General features: G+C 49.6%; 1 protein-coding gene across 12 annotated transcripts in view; it reads left to right on the forward strand.

The window, feature by feature from the left end:
* Positions 1-17462, forward strand: part of itsn1 (intersectin 1 (SH3 domain protein)) — a 295505-nt gene that overhangs the window by 140942 nt on the left and 137101 nt on the right. For all 12 annotated transcript variants that reach the window (XM_072513357.1, XM_072513350.1, XM_072513346.1 and 9 more), the window contains 2 exons: positions 6637-6796; positions 11459-11664. In XM_072513357.1, coding sequence (XP_072369458.1) covers positions 6637-6796; positions 11459-11664 — 366 coding nt within the window. The remainder of the gene's footprint in view (positions 1-6636; positions 6797-11458; positions 11665-17462) is intronic.

The following is a 17462-nucleotide window of genomic DNA, read 5'->3' on the forward strand; positions in this document are numbered from 1 at the left end:
GACCCTGGAGCTGTGAAGCAATTGTGCTAACCACCATGCTACCGTGCTGCCCTAAATGGTTGGTCGTGAAGAAAAGATTCTGTGGGACTTCCGGGTGCGGCGATGACCAGCTAAGTCGCACGTTTCGGCAGCTCCCGGTGGAACGGACTTTTGGGCTCTTGATAGGAGCCCCATCGGCAATTTTAACGGCAAATAACACTGTGCGGTAATCCAGAAGGGAATCCCCCCTGGACACGGATGGAAAAAGAGAGGAAAGTAGCCGGATTGCGGTGGATTCTCAAGAGCAGCGGCCAGGAAGGCAGGCACAAAGCAAGATAGCGTCGGAAGGAGGCAGTTTAATATGGGGCCCTGACCAACAAGAGTTCCTGCGGCGTTGCGTAGATGAACTCAAAAAGGAGATGAAGAAGGAGCTGTTGGCCCCGATATTACAAGCGATTGAGGGGCTAAAGGAGGAGCAAAAGACCCAGGAACAGGAGCTTCGGGTTGTGAAGGCAAAGGCTGCTGAAAATGAGGACGACAGACCGGACCTGGTGGTGAAAACGGAGATCCACGAGGCACAACACAAAAGATGTGTGGAAAGGCTGGAGGTGCTGGAGAACAATGCGAGGAGGAAGAACTTAAGGATTCTTGGTCTTCCCGAAGGTGCAGAAGGGGTGGACGTCGGGGCATATGTGAGCACCAATGCTGCATTCGTTAATGGGATCGGAGGCCCCGACGGGTCTGCTGGAGGTGGAGGGTGCCTATCGGGTTATGGCGCGAAGACCGAGGGCTGGAGAAATTCCTCGAGCAATAGTTGTGAGATTTCTCCGATACGAGGACAGAGAGATGGTCCTCCGATGGGCCAAGAAAACTCGGAACAGTAGGTGGGAGAATGCGGTGATCCGCGTGTATCAAGATTGGAGTGCGGAGGTGGCGAGAAGGAGGGCAAACTTTAATCGGGCCAAGGCGGTGTTGCATAAAAGGAAGGTCAAATTCGGAATGTTGCAACCGGCAAGACTGTGGGTCACACATCTAGGGAAACACCACTATTTCGAAACGGCAGACGAGGCGTGGACATTTATTGTCGAGGAGAAGCTGGAGTGAGCGGGCCAGAAAAAGAACGTTTGGGGCAAAAGTGGGGGGGTGAATTTGTGGGATGAAGGGGGGAAAAGGGGGAAGAGAAGACTTCCCAGATTGTTAAACCTGCGACCCTGTAACTTCTCTCTTCCCCATGTCGTGGGGGAGGGGGCGAGGGAGGATGAGGAGCTGTGGGCGCCGGCCATTGGGGGCGGGGCCAAAAGGGGAAGCGTGGGCTTTGTTCCCGCGCTATGGTAATCATGGTGGGAACAGGGAAGCAGGAAGGAGGGGGCCTCGCACAGTGTGAGCCGAGGTCACGGGGGGAAGCCGAGGTCGGCCAGAGTTTGCTGACTTCTGGGAGCAACATGGGGGGTGCAATTACGCTAGCTTGTGATCTAGCGGGGGGGGGGGGGTGGTTAACTGGGTTGCTGCTGCTGGGGAGAAGGGGGAGCTGGTATGGGAGGGGGGGGGCGGGGCGGGGGCGCCGCCTGGGGGGGATACAGCTACGTGGGAACCGGGTGAGCCGCTGGATTGAAAAAGGAAATGGCTAGTCGTCAAGGGGGGGGGGGGTAAAAGAGCCCCCCAACCCGGTTGATCACGTGGAATGTGAGAAGGCTGAACGGGCCGATAAAGCGGGCACAGGTACTCGCACACCTTAAGAAACTTAAGGCAGATGTGGTTATGCTTCAGGAGACGCATCTGAAGCTGACAGACCAGGTTAGACTTCGCAAAGGATGGGTGGGGCAGGTGTTTCATTCGGGGCTAGATGCAAAAAACAGGGGGGTGGCCATACTAGTGGGGAAGCGGGTAATGTTTGAGGCAAAGACTATAGTGGCGGATAGTGGGGGTGGATACGTGATGGTGAGTGGCAAACTGCAAGGGGAGGCGGTGGTATTAGTGAACGTGTATGCCCCGAACTGGGATGATGCCAATTTTATGAGGCGTATGTTAGGACGAATCCCGGACCTAGAAGTGGGGAAGTTGGTAATGGGTGGAGACTTTAATACGGTGCTGAACCCAGGGCTGGACAGATAGAGGTCCAGGACCGGAAGGAGGCCGGCTGCAGCTAGGGTGCTTAAGGATTTTATGGTGCAGATGGGAGGAGTAGATCCCTGGAGATTTAGTAGACCTAGGAGTAAGGAGTTCTCGTTTTTCTCCTATGTACATAAAGTATTTTCACGAATGGATTTTTTTGTTTTGGGAAGGGCACTGATCCCAAAGGTTACGGGGACGGAGTACACGGCTATAGCCATCTCGGATCATGCTCCACACTGGGTGGACCTGGAGATAGGGGAAGAAAAACAACAGCTTCCACCCTGGAGAATGGACATGGGATTATTGGCAGATGAGGGGGTGTGTTTAAGGGTGAGGGGGTGTGTTTAAGGGTGAGGGGGTGTATTGAAAGGTGAGGGGGTGTATTGAAAGGTACTTGGAAATTAATGATAATGGGGAGGTACAGGTGGGAGTGGTCTGGGAGGCATTGAAGGCAGTGGTTAGAGGGGAGCTGATATCTATTTGGGCACATAAAGGAAAGCAGGAAGGTAGGGAAAGGGAGCGGTTGTTGAAAGAACTGCTGAGGGTGCACAGACAATACGCGGAGGCACCGGAGTAGGGACTATACAGGGAAAGGCAAAGGCTACAAGTAGAATTTGACTTGTTGACTACGGGTAAGGCAGAGGCACAATGGAGGAAGGCACAGGGTGTACAGTACGAATATGGGGAGAAGGCGAGTAGGTTGTTGGCCCACCAACTGAGGAAAAGGGGAGCAGCGAGGGAGATAGGGGGGGTGAGAGATGAGGAGGGAGAGATGGAGCGGGGAGCGGAGAGAGTGAATGGAGTGTTCAAGGCATTTTATGAAAGATTATATGAAGCGCAGCCCCCGGACGGGAAGAAGAGAATGATGCGCTTTCTGGATCAGCTGGAATTTCCTAAGGTGGAGGAACAGGAGAGAGTGGGGCTTGGAGCACAGATTGAGACGGAGGAAGTAGTGAAAGGGATTGGAAGCATGCAGGCGGGGAAGGCCCTGGGACCAGACGGATTCCCAGTTGAATTCTATAAGAAATATTTGGACTTGCTGGCCCCGCTACTGATGAGAACCTTTAATGAGGCGAGGGAAAGGGGGCAGCTGCCCCCGACTATGTCAGAGGCAACGATATCGCTCCTCCTAAAGAAGGAAAAAGACCCGCTGCAATGCGGGTCATACAGGCCCATTTCCCTCCTGAATGTGGATGCTAAGATTCTGGCCAAGGTAATGGCAATGAGAATAGAGGAATGTGTCCCGGGGGTGGTCCATGAGGACCAAACTGGGTTTGTGAAGGGGAGACAGCTAAATACAAATATACGGAGGCTGCTAGGGGTAATGATGATGCTCCCACCAGAGGGGAAGCGGAGATAGTGGTGGCAATGGATGCCGAGAAAGCATTTGATAGAGTGGAGTGGGATTATTTGTGGGAGGTGTTGAGGAGATTTGGCTTTGGGGTCGGATATATCAGGTGGGTACAGTTGCTGTATAGGGCCCCGATGGCGAGCGTGGTCACGAATGGACGGGGGTCTGACTATTTTCGGCTCCATAGAGGGACGAGGCAGGGATGCCCTCTGTCCCCGTTATTGTTTGCATTGGCGATTGAACCCCTGGCCATGGCACTGAGGGGTTCCAGGAAGTGGAGGGGAGTACTTAGGGGGGAGAAGAACACCGGGTATCTCTGCATGCGGATGATTTGTTGCTATGTGGCGGACCCGGCGGAGGGGATGCCAGAGATAATGCGGATACTTGGGGAGTTTGGGGATTTTTCAGGGTATAAACTGAACATGGGGAAAAGTGAGCTATTTGTGGTGCATCCGGGGGGGCAGAGCAGAGAGATAGAGGATTTACCGTTGAGGAAGGTAACAAGGGACTTCCGGTACCTGGGGATCCAGATAGGCAAGAATTGGGGTACATTACATAGGCTTAATTTAACACGGTTGGTGGAACAGATGGAGGAGGATTTCAAGAGATGGGACATGGTGTCCCTGTCGTTGGCAGGTAGGGTGCAGGCGGTTAAAATGGTGGTCCTCCCGAGATTCCTTTTTGTGTTCCAGTGCCTCCCGGTGGTGATCACGAAGGCTTTTTTCAAAAGAATTGAGAAGAGCATTATGAGTTGTGTGGGCTGGGAAGACCCCGAGAGTGAGGCGGGGATTCTTGCAGCGTAGTATGGACAGGGGGGTGCTGGCACTACCGAGCCTAAGTGAATACTACTGGGCCGCCAATGTTTCAATTGTGTGTAAGTGGATGGGAGAAGGGGAGGGAGAGGCGTGGAAGAGATTGGAGAGGGCGTCCTGCAGGGGGACTAGCCGTTGCCGTTCTCACCAAAGAAATACACCACAAGCCCGGTGGTGATGGCTACATTGAGAATTTGGGGGCAGTGGAGACGGCATAGGGGAGGGACGGGAGCATCGGTGCGGTCCCCGATAAGAAACAATCATAGGTTCGTTCCGGGGAGAATGGATGGGGGATTTGGAGCATGGCAAAGAGCTGGGGTAGTACAATTAAGAGATCTATTTGTAGATGGGACGTTTGCGAGTCTGGGAGCGCTGACGGAGAAATATGGGTTGCCCTAAGGGAATGCATTTCGGTATATGCAATTGAGGGCTTTTGCGAGGCAACAGGTGAGGGAATTCCCGCAGCTCCCGACGCAGGAAGTGCAGGATAGAGTGATCTCAGAGACATGGGTGGGGGACGGTAAGGTGGCGGACATATACAGGGAGATGAGGGACGAGGGGGAGATCATGGTAGATGAGCTGAAAGGGAAATGGGAAGAAGAACTGGGGGAGGAGATTGAGGAGGGGCTGTGGGCTGATGCCTTACGTAGGGTAAACTCATCGTCCTCGTGTGCCAGGCTAAGCCTGATACAATTCAAGTGCTACACAGGGCGCATATGACTGGAGCACGGCTTAGTAAATTTTTTGGGGTAGAGGATAGGTGTGCGAGATGCTCGAGAGGCCCAGCGAATCACACCCGCATGTTCTGGTCATGCCCAGCACTACAGGGGTTCTGGGTGGGGGTGGCAAAGGTGCTTTCGAAGGTGGTGGGGGTCCAGGTCGAACCAAGCTGGGGGTTGGCTATATTTGGGGTTGCAGAAGAGCCGGGAGTGCAGGAGGCGAGAGAGGCTGACGTGTTGGCCTTTGCGTCCCTTGTAGCCCGGTGCAGGATATTGTTAATGTGGAAGGAAGCCAAACCCCCGGGGGTGGAGACCTGGATAAACGATATGGCAGGGTTCATAAAGTTAGAACGGATTAAGTTCGTGTTAAGGGGTTCGGCTCAGGGGTTCACCAGGCGGTGGCAACCGCTCGTCGACTACCTCACAGAACGATAGAGGGAATGGAAAAGAAGTAGATAACAGCAGCAACCCAGGGGGGATCGTGGGGTGGAGGAATCGGACGGACTCTCAGGGATGTTATTGTATATGTATAGGTATTTGGTATATGGAATTGTATATTGGATTGCTGGACTGTATTTTTGGAGTGTATTTATTTTGGACAAGGCAGTTGCCATTTAGTTTTGTTTTTGTTTATATATTACTTATTTATTTGTTTAAAACTGGCCACGGTTATTTATATTGCTTTATTGCTGTGTAAAAGAAACACTACGTATTGTTATGTTTGGCCAAAAAACTTGAATAAAATATATTTTTTTTTAAAAAGAAAAGAAAAGATTCCGTGGATCAAGGTCAAATGGAGCTTGATGTAGCTCAGCCAGATCTGATGATGGAATGGCTAAACCAATTATCTGTCATAAACGTTCAGACCTGTGCCCTGTAGATTTGAGGGTATGATGATGTGGCGGCAGGAGTTATGCAGAAGTGATTAGAGGTGATCCTGTCTCTGATTAAGAAATTGGAAGTGTTGAGGCCACTTGAGATGGCACGGTCAAGGGACTGTCGCCTCAGATAGAAGAGTTTATACAGAGGAAGGGTTTAAGGAATGGCAGAACATCAATGAACAGCGAGATGAGTTGAGATGGAGTTTGAGGGCAGCACGGTGGCGCAGTAGTTAGCATTGCTGCCTCACGGTGCTGAGGTCCCAGGTTCGATCCCGGCTCTAGGTCATTGTCCGTGTGGAGTTTGCACATTCTCCCCGTGTTTGCGTGGGTTTCCCCCCTCAACCCAAAGTTGTGCAGGATAGGTGGATTGGCCACGCTAAATTGCCCCTTAATTGAAAAAAAAAAATGAATTGGGAGATGGAGTTTGAAATCACTGAAGGAGGTAAGTTGCTCGATTATAAAGGCTGCAGACATCTCTTCCAAACTTATTGTGGGGAATAGTTGAGAGCGAAGACATTAATGGACACGAGAACAAGATGAGTGCTCATCTGCCACAGGAGTAGAACGAGTGATTGGTAAGATTAGGTCATCTGGGCTAAATTGCCTTTGTGGGGTTTGGACAGTGCAGGTGGTGAAATGTGCAGCCATGTATGGAGACTTTGAGCAGAAAGGTTTGACCACCTCTAAGCCGAGGTTCTATAAAGACCATGTTGACATGACTTTTTTTTTTAAAGTTGTATAATAAAGCAACTTTTCAACTCTTGTACTTTGTTTTCACTTAGATGGCCCACAACAGGCAGTGAGAAACCGGAGAGTGATAATTGGGATGCCTGGGCCACGCAGCCGTCACTAACCGTACCTAGCACAGGGCAACCTCGACAAAGATCAGCCTTCACCCCTGCCACTGTGTCTGGATCATCTCCATCACCTGTATTAGGCCAGGTAGGTCGCAAGTGCAACTTGGCATATCTATCACCAAATTACCATAATTTCAATAGAAAATATTGACAAATTTTAAAGAGTAGTAAGATTTGGCGTTAGAGTTCATAAACACACTTGTTTCATTTCTGGACCTTGGAGTCAAATTCATTCCAGGATGAGGAAGAAGTCTCTTTAATAGCTAAAGGACCACCATGAAATGATCTTGGACACTCTCAACCCAGCTCATGGCAGTCATGGATTCAAAACAAAAGAAAATACTAAATTAGATCTCGATCAGACTTCAAGGGTTGATATTGTGTGATGAAAATTGATCTAATGCATCTAATTAGAGTCAAAGAGGTCTACAGCATCGAAAAGGCCCTTCAGTGCATCGGGTCTGTGCCAGTCAAACATTCTAATCCTATTTTCCAGCACTTGGCATTGCAAGTGTGCTTTTAATTCCTTCTTGGGTTATGAGGGTCTCCGCCTCCACCACCCTTTTCAGGCAGTGAAAAGTTTCTCCCCGTCTACTATCTATGCCCCTCATAATTTTATGTGTCTCTCTCTCTCTCTCTCTCTCTCTCTTCTCCCCCCCCCCCCCCACCTCTCTCTTCCCCCCCCCCCCCACTTCCTCAGTCTCCTCTGCTCCAAGGAAAACAACCCAGTCTACCCAATCTCTCTTCATAACTAAAATTCTCCAGCCCTGGTAACATCCTGGTAAATTTCCTCTGTACCCTTTCCATCGCTATTACATCCCTCCTATAATGTGGATTCTAAAACTGCACGCAATACTCTAGCTATTACCTAACCAACGTTTTATACAGTTCTAGCATTACCTCCCTGCTCTTCAACTCTGTGCGTCAGCTAATAAAGGCACGTATACCATATGCCACCTTAACCGCTACATCTGCCTGCTCTGCTACCTTAAGGAACCGGGTGTTCATGCACACCAAGGTCCCTCTGATCCTTGGTGCTTCCCAAGGTCCTGTTGTTTTCTCATGTATTCCTTTGCCTTGTTTGTCTTGCCCAAGTGCGTCACCTCACTCTTATCCAGATTGAATTCAATTTGCCACTGATCCGCCTATTTGACCGACCTGTTGATATCCTCCTGTAATCTAAGGCTATCCTCCTCACTATTTGTCACCCCACCAATTTTCATATCATCTGCGATCTTCCTGAGCAACTCTCCTACGTTCATGTCCAAATCATTTGTATAAAAGACAAACAGCAAGGGCCCCAACACTGATCCTTGTGGGACCCCACTAGACATGACTTCCAGTCAGAAAAACACCCCTCGACTATCGCCGTCTGCTTCCTGCCACTCAGCCAATTCTGGATCCAATTTGCTAAATTTCCTTTGATCCCATGGGTTCTTAGTTCGCTATCAGGCTCTCATGTGGGACCTAATCTAAAGCCTGGCTGAAGTCCAAGTAGCCCACGTCTAATGCATTTTCCTCATCTACCAACTTGGTCACCACTTCGAAATTTCAATCAAGTTGGTCAAACATGACCTCATTTCGCTCTCAGAATTTCTCCAATGGTTTCCTGACCACAGAGATTCGACTGACTGGCCTGTAAAATCCTTGGTTGATCCCTTCCTCCATTCTTGAATAATGGTACCACATTGGCTGTTCTCCAGTCCTCCGGTATCTCTCCTGTGGCCAGAGAGGAATTGAAAATTATTGCCAGTGCCCCTGCTATTTCCTCCCTTGCCTCACTCAACAGGCTGCGATAGATTTCATCTGGCCCTGGAGATTGGTCTACTTTTAAGCCTGTCAGACCACTCCGATCCTCCTCTCTGTCTGTGTTTTTAAAATTTTATCACCGTCCTTCTCCCTGATTTCTGTAGAAACACCAGCCCTTTCACTAGTGAACACTGACATTCATTTCAAACCCTACCTATGTCCTCCAGCTCCCCACACACATTATCACTGTGATCCTTAATGGACCCTACTCTTTCCCTAGTTATACTTTTCCCCTTACTTGCACTTGTAAAACAATTTAGGATTTTCCTTTCATGTCCCCTTTTTGCTCTCCTAATTTCCTTTTTAAGTTTCCCGTTGCACATATGCCTCGAGGGCTTCTGCTGTTTTGAGCCCACGGTGTCAGTCATAAGCCTTCCTTTTTCTCCTTATCCACTGCTGTATATCCTTCGATATCCAGGGTTCACTGGATTTGTTGGTCCCACCCTTTTTCTTTATTGAAACATGTTGGCCCTGTACTCTCCCTATTTTCTTCTTGAATGTGTCCCACTTTTCTGTCACAGATTTACCTAAAAGTGCCCGCTCCCAGTCCACTCTGGCCAAATCATATCTGATCTTATTAAAATCTGCCTTCCCCCAGTTTAGAACTTTGATTTCCGTCCCATTTTTGTCCTTCAGTTATGATCACTGACTGCAAAATGTTCCCCTACTGATACTACAGCCAGTTGCCTGGCTTCATTACCTAACATTTAATCTAGGACTGCCCCCTCTCTTGTTGGGCCTTCGCCGTACTGGCTTAAAACGTTCTCCTGGATACATTTTAAGAATTCTGCTTCCTCTAAACCTTTTACACGATGACTACCCCAGTTAATGTTGGGGAAGTTGAAGTCCCCCTCTGGCACTACCTTATTACTTTTATGCTTGTCTGAAATTTGCCTACATATCTGCTCTCCTGTTCCTTTCGGACGGTTAGGGGGCTTTTAGAACACTCAGCAATGCGGATTACCCTTGTGGCTTGATTTGAAGAGCCTACTAAAGATGTCAAACCTCTTTACTGCTGTGATTGATTAATTGCGACACCCTCTCCTCTTTTGCCTTCTTCCCTGTCTCGCCTGAAGATCCTACTACCTGGAATATTGAGCTGCCAATCCTGCCCCCCCCCCCCGGTCTCAACCATGACTCAGTGACAGAAATTACATCATACCCCATGTTTTAATTTGAGTCCTCAACTCTTCTGCTTTGATATAATACTTTTCTAAACTCGATCTCCTGATCTCTGAAAATCAGTCAGTTTATCCAGTATTTGTTGAATGATTCCCTGGATTATACGCAACCTGGAAGATCCCATACCAACCTCTGGTTTGTGTAGTATGCACTGATTGTTGCCCTCCTTAATCCAGGGCTACCATCAGCCAAAATGCCTATTACTGATTGCTAAACATTGACTAGTGGTGTGTGTTTTGCTTTTATAAAAAAAAAAATTTAGAGTACCCAATTCTTTTTTTTCCCATTAAGGGGCAATTTAACGTGGCCAATTCACCTACCTTACACCTCTTTTTTTGGGTTGGGGTGAGACCCACGCAGACACGGGAAAATGTGCAAACTCCACACGGACAGTGACCTGGGGCTGGGATCGAACCCAGGTCCTCAGTGCCATGAAGCAGCAGTGCTAACCACTGCACCACCCTGCTGCCCCGAGTGTGTGTTTGGATATCAGATGAGAGGATTGGATGTGGCTCTCCGAATTTGAACAGTCAAACAACACTCGCTGGTGAGAGTCCCGCATGAGTAAATGTCCATTTGAACAAGATAATGGAGGGAAACACATACCCCTGAAAGGAACTGAGCAGAAATGAAGAGAAAATTGAGCGAAAGCTGAAGAGCTTAGAAATTTGTTTTTTTATCTTGGGCTAATTTAATGCAGTATGCACCTTTTCTTCTTCCTTCACCCCATGTTTCGATGTTGAGTTTTGTGTTGATGCAGGTGAGATATGGGATGATGAATCATTTAACCATTTCTGTGACTGTAAAATAATTCCATTCATCACAGAGCATCTGTGAACTGTCTTCGCCTATATGCTAATTTGGTGCGAACTGACAGCCGACAACCTATGCCATTGAATCTTATTTGGTCACTTCAAGTGATGGAGAATCTGGTTTAGCACACTGGGCTAAATCTCTGGCTTTGAACCAGACCAAGGCAGGCCAGCATCACGGTTCAATTCCCGTACCAGCCTCCCCGAACAGGCGCCGGAATGTGGCGACGAGGGCGACTTCAAAGTAGGCTTCAAATGAAATTACTGTGAAAAGCCCCTAGTCTCCACATTCCGGCGCCTGTTCGGGGAGGCTGGTACGGGACAAAAAGCGATTTTCATTTCATTTCATTCATTTCAAGTTGGCAAAAAGGACACCTTCATCCCTTCAGTCTAAACCGGATTAGGAGAAAACTAGTCTGAACAACTAAATCCATATTTTCATCCATTGTCATGTGGATTCCCCTTTTCTAAAATAGGAGGTCCAAGCAATGGCCCATAGTTGCTGGTCATGGGTCCCTGAAAACCCAGCAAGTTGGTCCCCTTTACTTTTTAATTTCTAACAGCTGGTTTGTGCCATTTGGCTTTTGTGGGCCCAGAGATTTGGAAAGGGCTTTGAATTAAAAGAAAAATGATTTTGGACCCCCCCGTCATTTAAAAATGTCATTGTCCATTTAATAATGAGAAGTCTTACAACACCAGCATCTCCACATCATGGCTACCATCGGCATTTAATAGTGACAAACTTAAGCCATCTTATAGAAACATTCAAGTATGTACTTGAACAAAATGTTGTTGATGGGCCGAATGGTCTCCTTCTCCATGTATGTTCTATGTTGACGTGCTTCAGTAATGTTGGACTGCAGCTTATTTTGGTGAGCAGTAAATATTTTAATGCAATCGGAAATGGAGCACTATTGACATTTTTTATTCATATTATTTGACAGGGGGAGAAGGTTGAGGGACTTCAAGCACAAGCTTTGTATCCTTGGCGGGCAAAGAAGGATAATCACCTCAACTTCAATAAAAATGACATGATCACAGTTTTAGAGCAGCAGGATATGTGGTGGTTTGGAGAGGTTCATGGACAGAAGGGCTGGTTCCCTAAATCCTACGTAAAACTCATTTCGGGACCTGTAAGGAAATCGGTCAGGTAGGCGTGTTTGGATTTCGATGTTGATGAAATTATCTTTGCTACTTTGGTTCCTCTTCCTTGATGCTGTCCTAACTGTCGCATTGGTGTGTGAGGTCAGCCTGAAATTGTCCCCTATAATTGGGAGCTTGTTATCTCTAGCAATGTCTAGCACACTATCACCCATAGCCTTAGCCCAGCTGCCATATGGTATGAATGTTTTACTGTGTAAAACCTTTAGACCTTTCCCTAGTTTTATTTTCAGCGATCTACAATACAATTGGATTACACATTGACACTTTTTTGGTCTAAGGATTGTGTATGGTTTGAGAAGCGAATGTTGGAAAGGGAAAGCTCAGGTAAAATTTCAGGCATGGGAAACTCCATATTTGAATCCGATGTCTGCCTCTGTCGCAGGACTGAAATTGTTCCCATCAAAGTCACGAATGGCTTTCTATGTGACTGAAAAAGGTAACCTCACCATCTCGATCTGTCTCCAGCCTTTGACATGGCAGACCACATCATCCTCCTCCAATGCTTCAGTGCTGTCATCCAGCTGGGTGGGACTGCTGTCGCCTGGTTCCATTCTTATCTACCTAATCCTAGCTAGAGAATGACTTTACAGTGGCTACTCTTCCTGCTCCCACACCATTAATTCTGTTGACCTCCAAAGATCGATCCCTTGCCCTCCTATTTATCCTTTAATGGTGTCTCTTGGTGACACCACCTGAAAGCACAATATTAACTTTCACTCTCTGTTTAATGCTTGTTCGAAAGATGCATTGGTTCTGTTCTCTTTGCAGAGGGGAAGATGAATGTAACTTTCCTTTTGTATTTTGTTCCTTGTACAATTCCTTGGGACTTACATCCAGGCCTAAATTGCTGAAGATTTGACCATTTACTGGACAAGATATGGCCTCCCTGTAGGCCCGTGTATCTGGGACAGTTGAGATTAGAATTTGCCTGTAGGATGTTGGAACCACACTAATTTTTATCCTAACACTCTGCCAACATCACATTTGAACTTTAATGTTTCTGGCTATTTTTAAGCTGGAAACATAATAGTTTAGAAATACAAATTCTCTCATGGTTGGATGTTTTTTGGAAGCAGTAGACCCATCTCCTTCAACCTCCCCACTGCAACAAATCTTTAATGTTATTTTGTAATGTACAAAAACAGTTTTGCATTTTTCTAATCTTTACAGATCAGAACATAATTCATTTTGACTATTGTTGCTCGTTTTAGCCTTAGTTTACTTATTCTTATTCTGTCACCTTTGCTCATGAGTCGCCAGGTATCTTTCTGATACCGCCACGTGGTTCAAGTCCAAGTAATGATTAATAATGCAACACACCGCTTAGTAAGAGTTAAATCAACGCTCATTTATTATATACAGCAATTAATACTTATACAATAATCCTACTTCTAGACTACTACCTACCACTAAAGGCTAATACTTAACTTTGGAAATGTCCGGGGACTTCCGGTTGCGGCGATGCCCAGCTAAGCCGCACGTTTCGGCGGCTCCAGCTCAAACGGACCTTCGGGCTCTTTTAAGAGCCCCAACGGGAAATTTTTTCAGGACGAAACCTGGTGTGGGGTGAGTTAACAGGGAGTCGTCCCCCCCCCCCCCCCCCAAACGAAACAGAAAAATATCGGCGGCGGTGGCTACATCGCGAAGAATCCTCGAGGAAAGGGACAGGAGGAAAAAAGAAGCAAGATGGTGGCGGAGAAAGCCCAGGCGACATGGGGCCCGATCAAGACAAATTCTTAAGAAGGTGTGTGGAGCTACTTAAGAAGGAGGTGCTGACCCCGATGCTACAGGCAATTGAGGGGCTTAAGGAGGCACAAAGGACCCAGGAGACGGAGCTCCGCGTGGTGGAGCAGAAGGTGACGGATAATGAAGACGAGATCCTGGGCCTGGCGGTCAAAACACAGACGCACGAGGCGCTCCACAAAAAGTGCATTGAAAGGATTGAGGCCCTAGAAAACAGAGCACGAAGGAAGAACCTTCGGATCCTGGGTCTTCCTGAGGGAGTGGAAGGAGCGGACTGCGGGGCTTACGTGAGCACGATGCTAAGCTCGCTGATGGGAGCTGAGGCCCCTTCGGGCCCCTTAGAAGTGGAGGGGGCTCATCGGGTCCCTGCGAGGAGACCAAAGGCGGGAGAACCACCTAGGGCGACAATCGTGCGATTTCATCGCTTCAATGATAGAGAAGTAGTTCTGAGATGGGCCAAAAAGGTACGGAGTAGTAGATGGGAGAATGCGGTGGTACGGGTGTACCAGGATTGGAGTGCGGAGGTGGCGAGAAGGAGGGCGAGTTTTAATCGAGCCAAGGAGGTGTTACACAAGAAGAAGGTGAAGTTCGGGATGCTGCAGCCGGCGCGACTATGGGTCACGTACCAGGAGAGACATCACTACTATCGAAACGGCGGAAGAAGCATGGACCTTTATTAAAGACGAGAAACTGGATCGGAACTGAGGGACTGATCTTAGAGGGGAAATGACACTGTCGATGTATATAGGGATGTAAATTGGGAAGGGGAGGACACTAAGAAATGTGGGCGCCGGTGGGGGGAAAGAAGAGACATAGGCGGGGGATGAGGAATGGGAGTGGGGTGGTAGAGGGAGCTGCGCCACAAGAGGCGGGACAACTACAGAGAATATGGAGCCTACTGTCCTTGTTCCCGCGCCAGAAAGGTGATGGCGGGAAGATAGGTGCAAGGTAGATGGGAGTTCCCCACACGGGGGGGTCAAGGAGTGAGCGGGAGAAGCCGGGGTCAGTTGAAGTCAGCTGACTTTCGGAAGTAATATGGGGGGAGCAATCACGCTAGATGGGGATCTAGCGGGGGGGGGGAGGATAACTGGGTTGCTGCTGCAGAAATCAAAGAGGAACTGGTTAAAGAAAGGGTGGTCGGGGCTGGAATGCGCCACCTGGGAAACGGGTGGGAGCGCGGAATCGGGACGTGGGACTGGCCTAGAGAGGGTGATGGCTAGCCGACACGGGAAGGGGGCAGGTAGCCCCCCAGTGCGGCTGATCACGTGGAACGTGAGAGGCCTAAATGGACCGATTAAAAGGGCCCGAGTGGACTTTCGGTTGCGGTGATGCCGAGCTAGCCGCACGTTTCGGCGGCTCCAGCTCCGACAGACCTTCGGGCTCTTTTAAGAGCCCCAACGGGGAATGTTTCGACTACGCGACCCGGTGTGGGGTGTGTGGGAAGGGAGTCCCCCCCCCCCCCCCCCCCGAACGAAGAAGGAAAAAATCGGCGGTGGCGGCTGCAGCCTGAGGAATCATCGACCGAAAGGTCAGAGGGAGAGGAAAACAAAATGGCGGCGGAGAAAGCGCAGGCGACATGGGGGCCTGAGCAGGACGAAATCGTGAGACGGTGCGTGGAGCTGCTGAAGAGGGAGGTGCTGACCCCGATGCTACAGGCAATTGAGGGGCTTAAGGAGACATTAAAGACCCAGGAGACTGAGCTCCGCGTGGTGGAGCAGAAAGTGTCAGATGTTGAGGACGAGATCCTGGGCCTGGCAGTTAAGACTCAGACGCACGAGGCACTTCACAAAAAGTGCGCGGAAAGGATCGAGGCCCTAGAAAACGGAGCGCGAAGGAAGAACCTTCGGATTCGAGGTCTCCCTGAGGGTGTGGAAGGAGGGGACTGTGGAGCGTACGCGAGTAAGATGCTGAGCTCACTGATGGGTGCTGAGGCCCCTGCGGGCCCCATGGAGGTGGAGTGGGCAAATCGGATTCCGGCGAGAAGACCAAAAGAGGGAGAACCACCGAGGGCGATAATCGTGCGATTTTACCGCCTTAAGGATAGAGAAGAGGTCCTGAGATGGGCTAAAAAGGTGCGGAGTAGCAGATGGGAGAATGCTGTGGTACGGATATACCAGGTTTGGAATGCGGAGGTGGCGAGAAGGAGGGTGAGCTTCAACCGAGCCAAAGAGGTGTTGCATAAAAGGAAGGTGAAGTTTGGGATGCTGCAGCCGGCAAGACTATGGGTCACGTATCAGGAGAGACACTATTATTTCGAGACGGCGGAGGAAGCATGGTCCTTCATCAAAGAAGAGAAATTGGACCGGGACTGATGCTGCAGGGAATTGTTATTGTTATTGTTTTTGTTAATGTTATGGTGGAAGTTAATTGAAACAGGGAAGGGAGGAGACATTGGGGAAATGTGGGCGCCGGTGAGGGGGGAAAGACGGGACATAGTCGGAGAATGGGGAATGGGAGGGGGAGGGGAAAGGGAGCTGCGCCATAAGAGGCGGGTCAGGTAAAGGGATGTTCCCGCGCCAGAAAGAATAAGGCGGGAAGACAGGCGCAAGGCGGATGGGAGTTCCCCCACACGGGGGGGGGGTCGAGGAGTGAGCAGGAGTAGCCGGGGTCAGTTGAAGTCAGCTGACTCACGGAAGTGATATGGGGGGAGCAATCAAGCTAGATAGGGATCTAGCGGGGGGGGGGGGACAACTGGGTTGCTGCTGCGGAAATCCAAAAGGAAATGGCTAAAGAGTGGGTGAGCGGGGATGGTGTGCAACGCTGGGGGAGCGAGCGGGAGCGCGGAGGCGGGATATGGGACTGGCCTAGAGAAGGTAATGGCTAGTCGACACGGGAGGGGGGCAGGTAGCCCCCCTAGTGAGGCTGATCACGTGGAACGTGAGAGGCCTGAACGGACCGATTAAAAAGGGCCCGAGCGCTCGCGCATTTGAAAGGACTAAGGGCAGACGTGGCTATGCTCCAAGAAACGCACCTAAAGGTGGCGGACCAAGTTAGGCTAAGGAAAGGATGGGTGGGACAGGTGTTCCACTCAGGACTGGACGCAAAGAACAGAGGGGTGGCCATTTTGGTGGGGAAACGGGTAGCATTTGAAGCAAAGAACATCGTAGCAGATAGCGGAGGTAGATATGTAATGGTGAGTGGTAGGCTGGAGGGAATGGAGGTCGTGTTGGTTAATGTGTATGCCCCAAATTGGGACGATGCGGGATTCATGAGACTGATGCTGGAGCGTATTCCGGACCTGGAGGCAGGAAACTTGATTTTAGGAGGGGACTTTAATACGGTGCTGGACCCGGGGCTAGATAGATCCAGCTCAAGGACCGGAAGAAGGCCGGCAGCGGCCAAGGTACTTAAGGGGTTTATGGACCAAATGGGGGGAGTGGATCCATGGCGATTTCTTAGACCTAGGGCTAGGGAGTTTTCCTTCTTCTCCCATGTCCATAAAGTGTACTCCCGGATAGATTTTTTTGTTTTGGGAAGGTCGCTGATCTCTAGGGTGGAAGAAGCTGAGTACTCAGCCATAGCGGTTTCGGATCATGCCCCACATTGGGTGGACCTGGAAGTAGGTGAGGACAGGGAGCAGAGAACACTCTGGCGATTAGATGTGGGACTGATGGCGGATGAGGGAGTGTGTGCGAGAGTGCGGGGTGTATTGAGAGATACCTGGAGGTCAATGACGATGGCGAGGTCCCTGTGGGAGTGGTTTGGGAAGCATTAAAAGCGGTGGTCAGAGGAGAGCTGATCTCAATTGGGGCCCACAAAAGGAAAACAGAGGTCAAGGAAAGGGAAAGATTACTGGGCGAGATTTTAAGGGTGGACAGGGAATTTGCAGAGACCCCGGAGGAGGAGTTGTACAGGGAGAGGAGACGACTCCAGACGGAGTTTGACCTTCTGACCACCAGAAAGGCGGAGGTACTGTGGAGGAAGGCACAGGGGAGGAGGTATGAATATGGGGAAAAGGCTAGTCGCCTGTTGGCTCATCAATTGCGAAAGAGGGCAGCAGCGAGGGAGATAGGAGGAATTAGAGACGAAAGGGGAAACACG

The sequence above is a fragment of the Scyliorhinus torazame genome, chromosome 8 (genome assembly GCF_047496885.1).
Source record: "Scyliorhinus torazame isolate Kashiwa2021f chromosome 8, sScyTor2.1, whole genome shotgun sequence".
Classification (NCBI taxonomy): domain Eukaryota; kingdom Metazoa; phylum Chordata; class Chondrichthyes; order Carcharhiniformes; family Scyliorhinidae; genus Scyliorhinus; species Scyliorhinus torazame.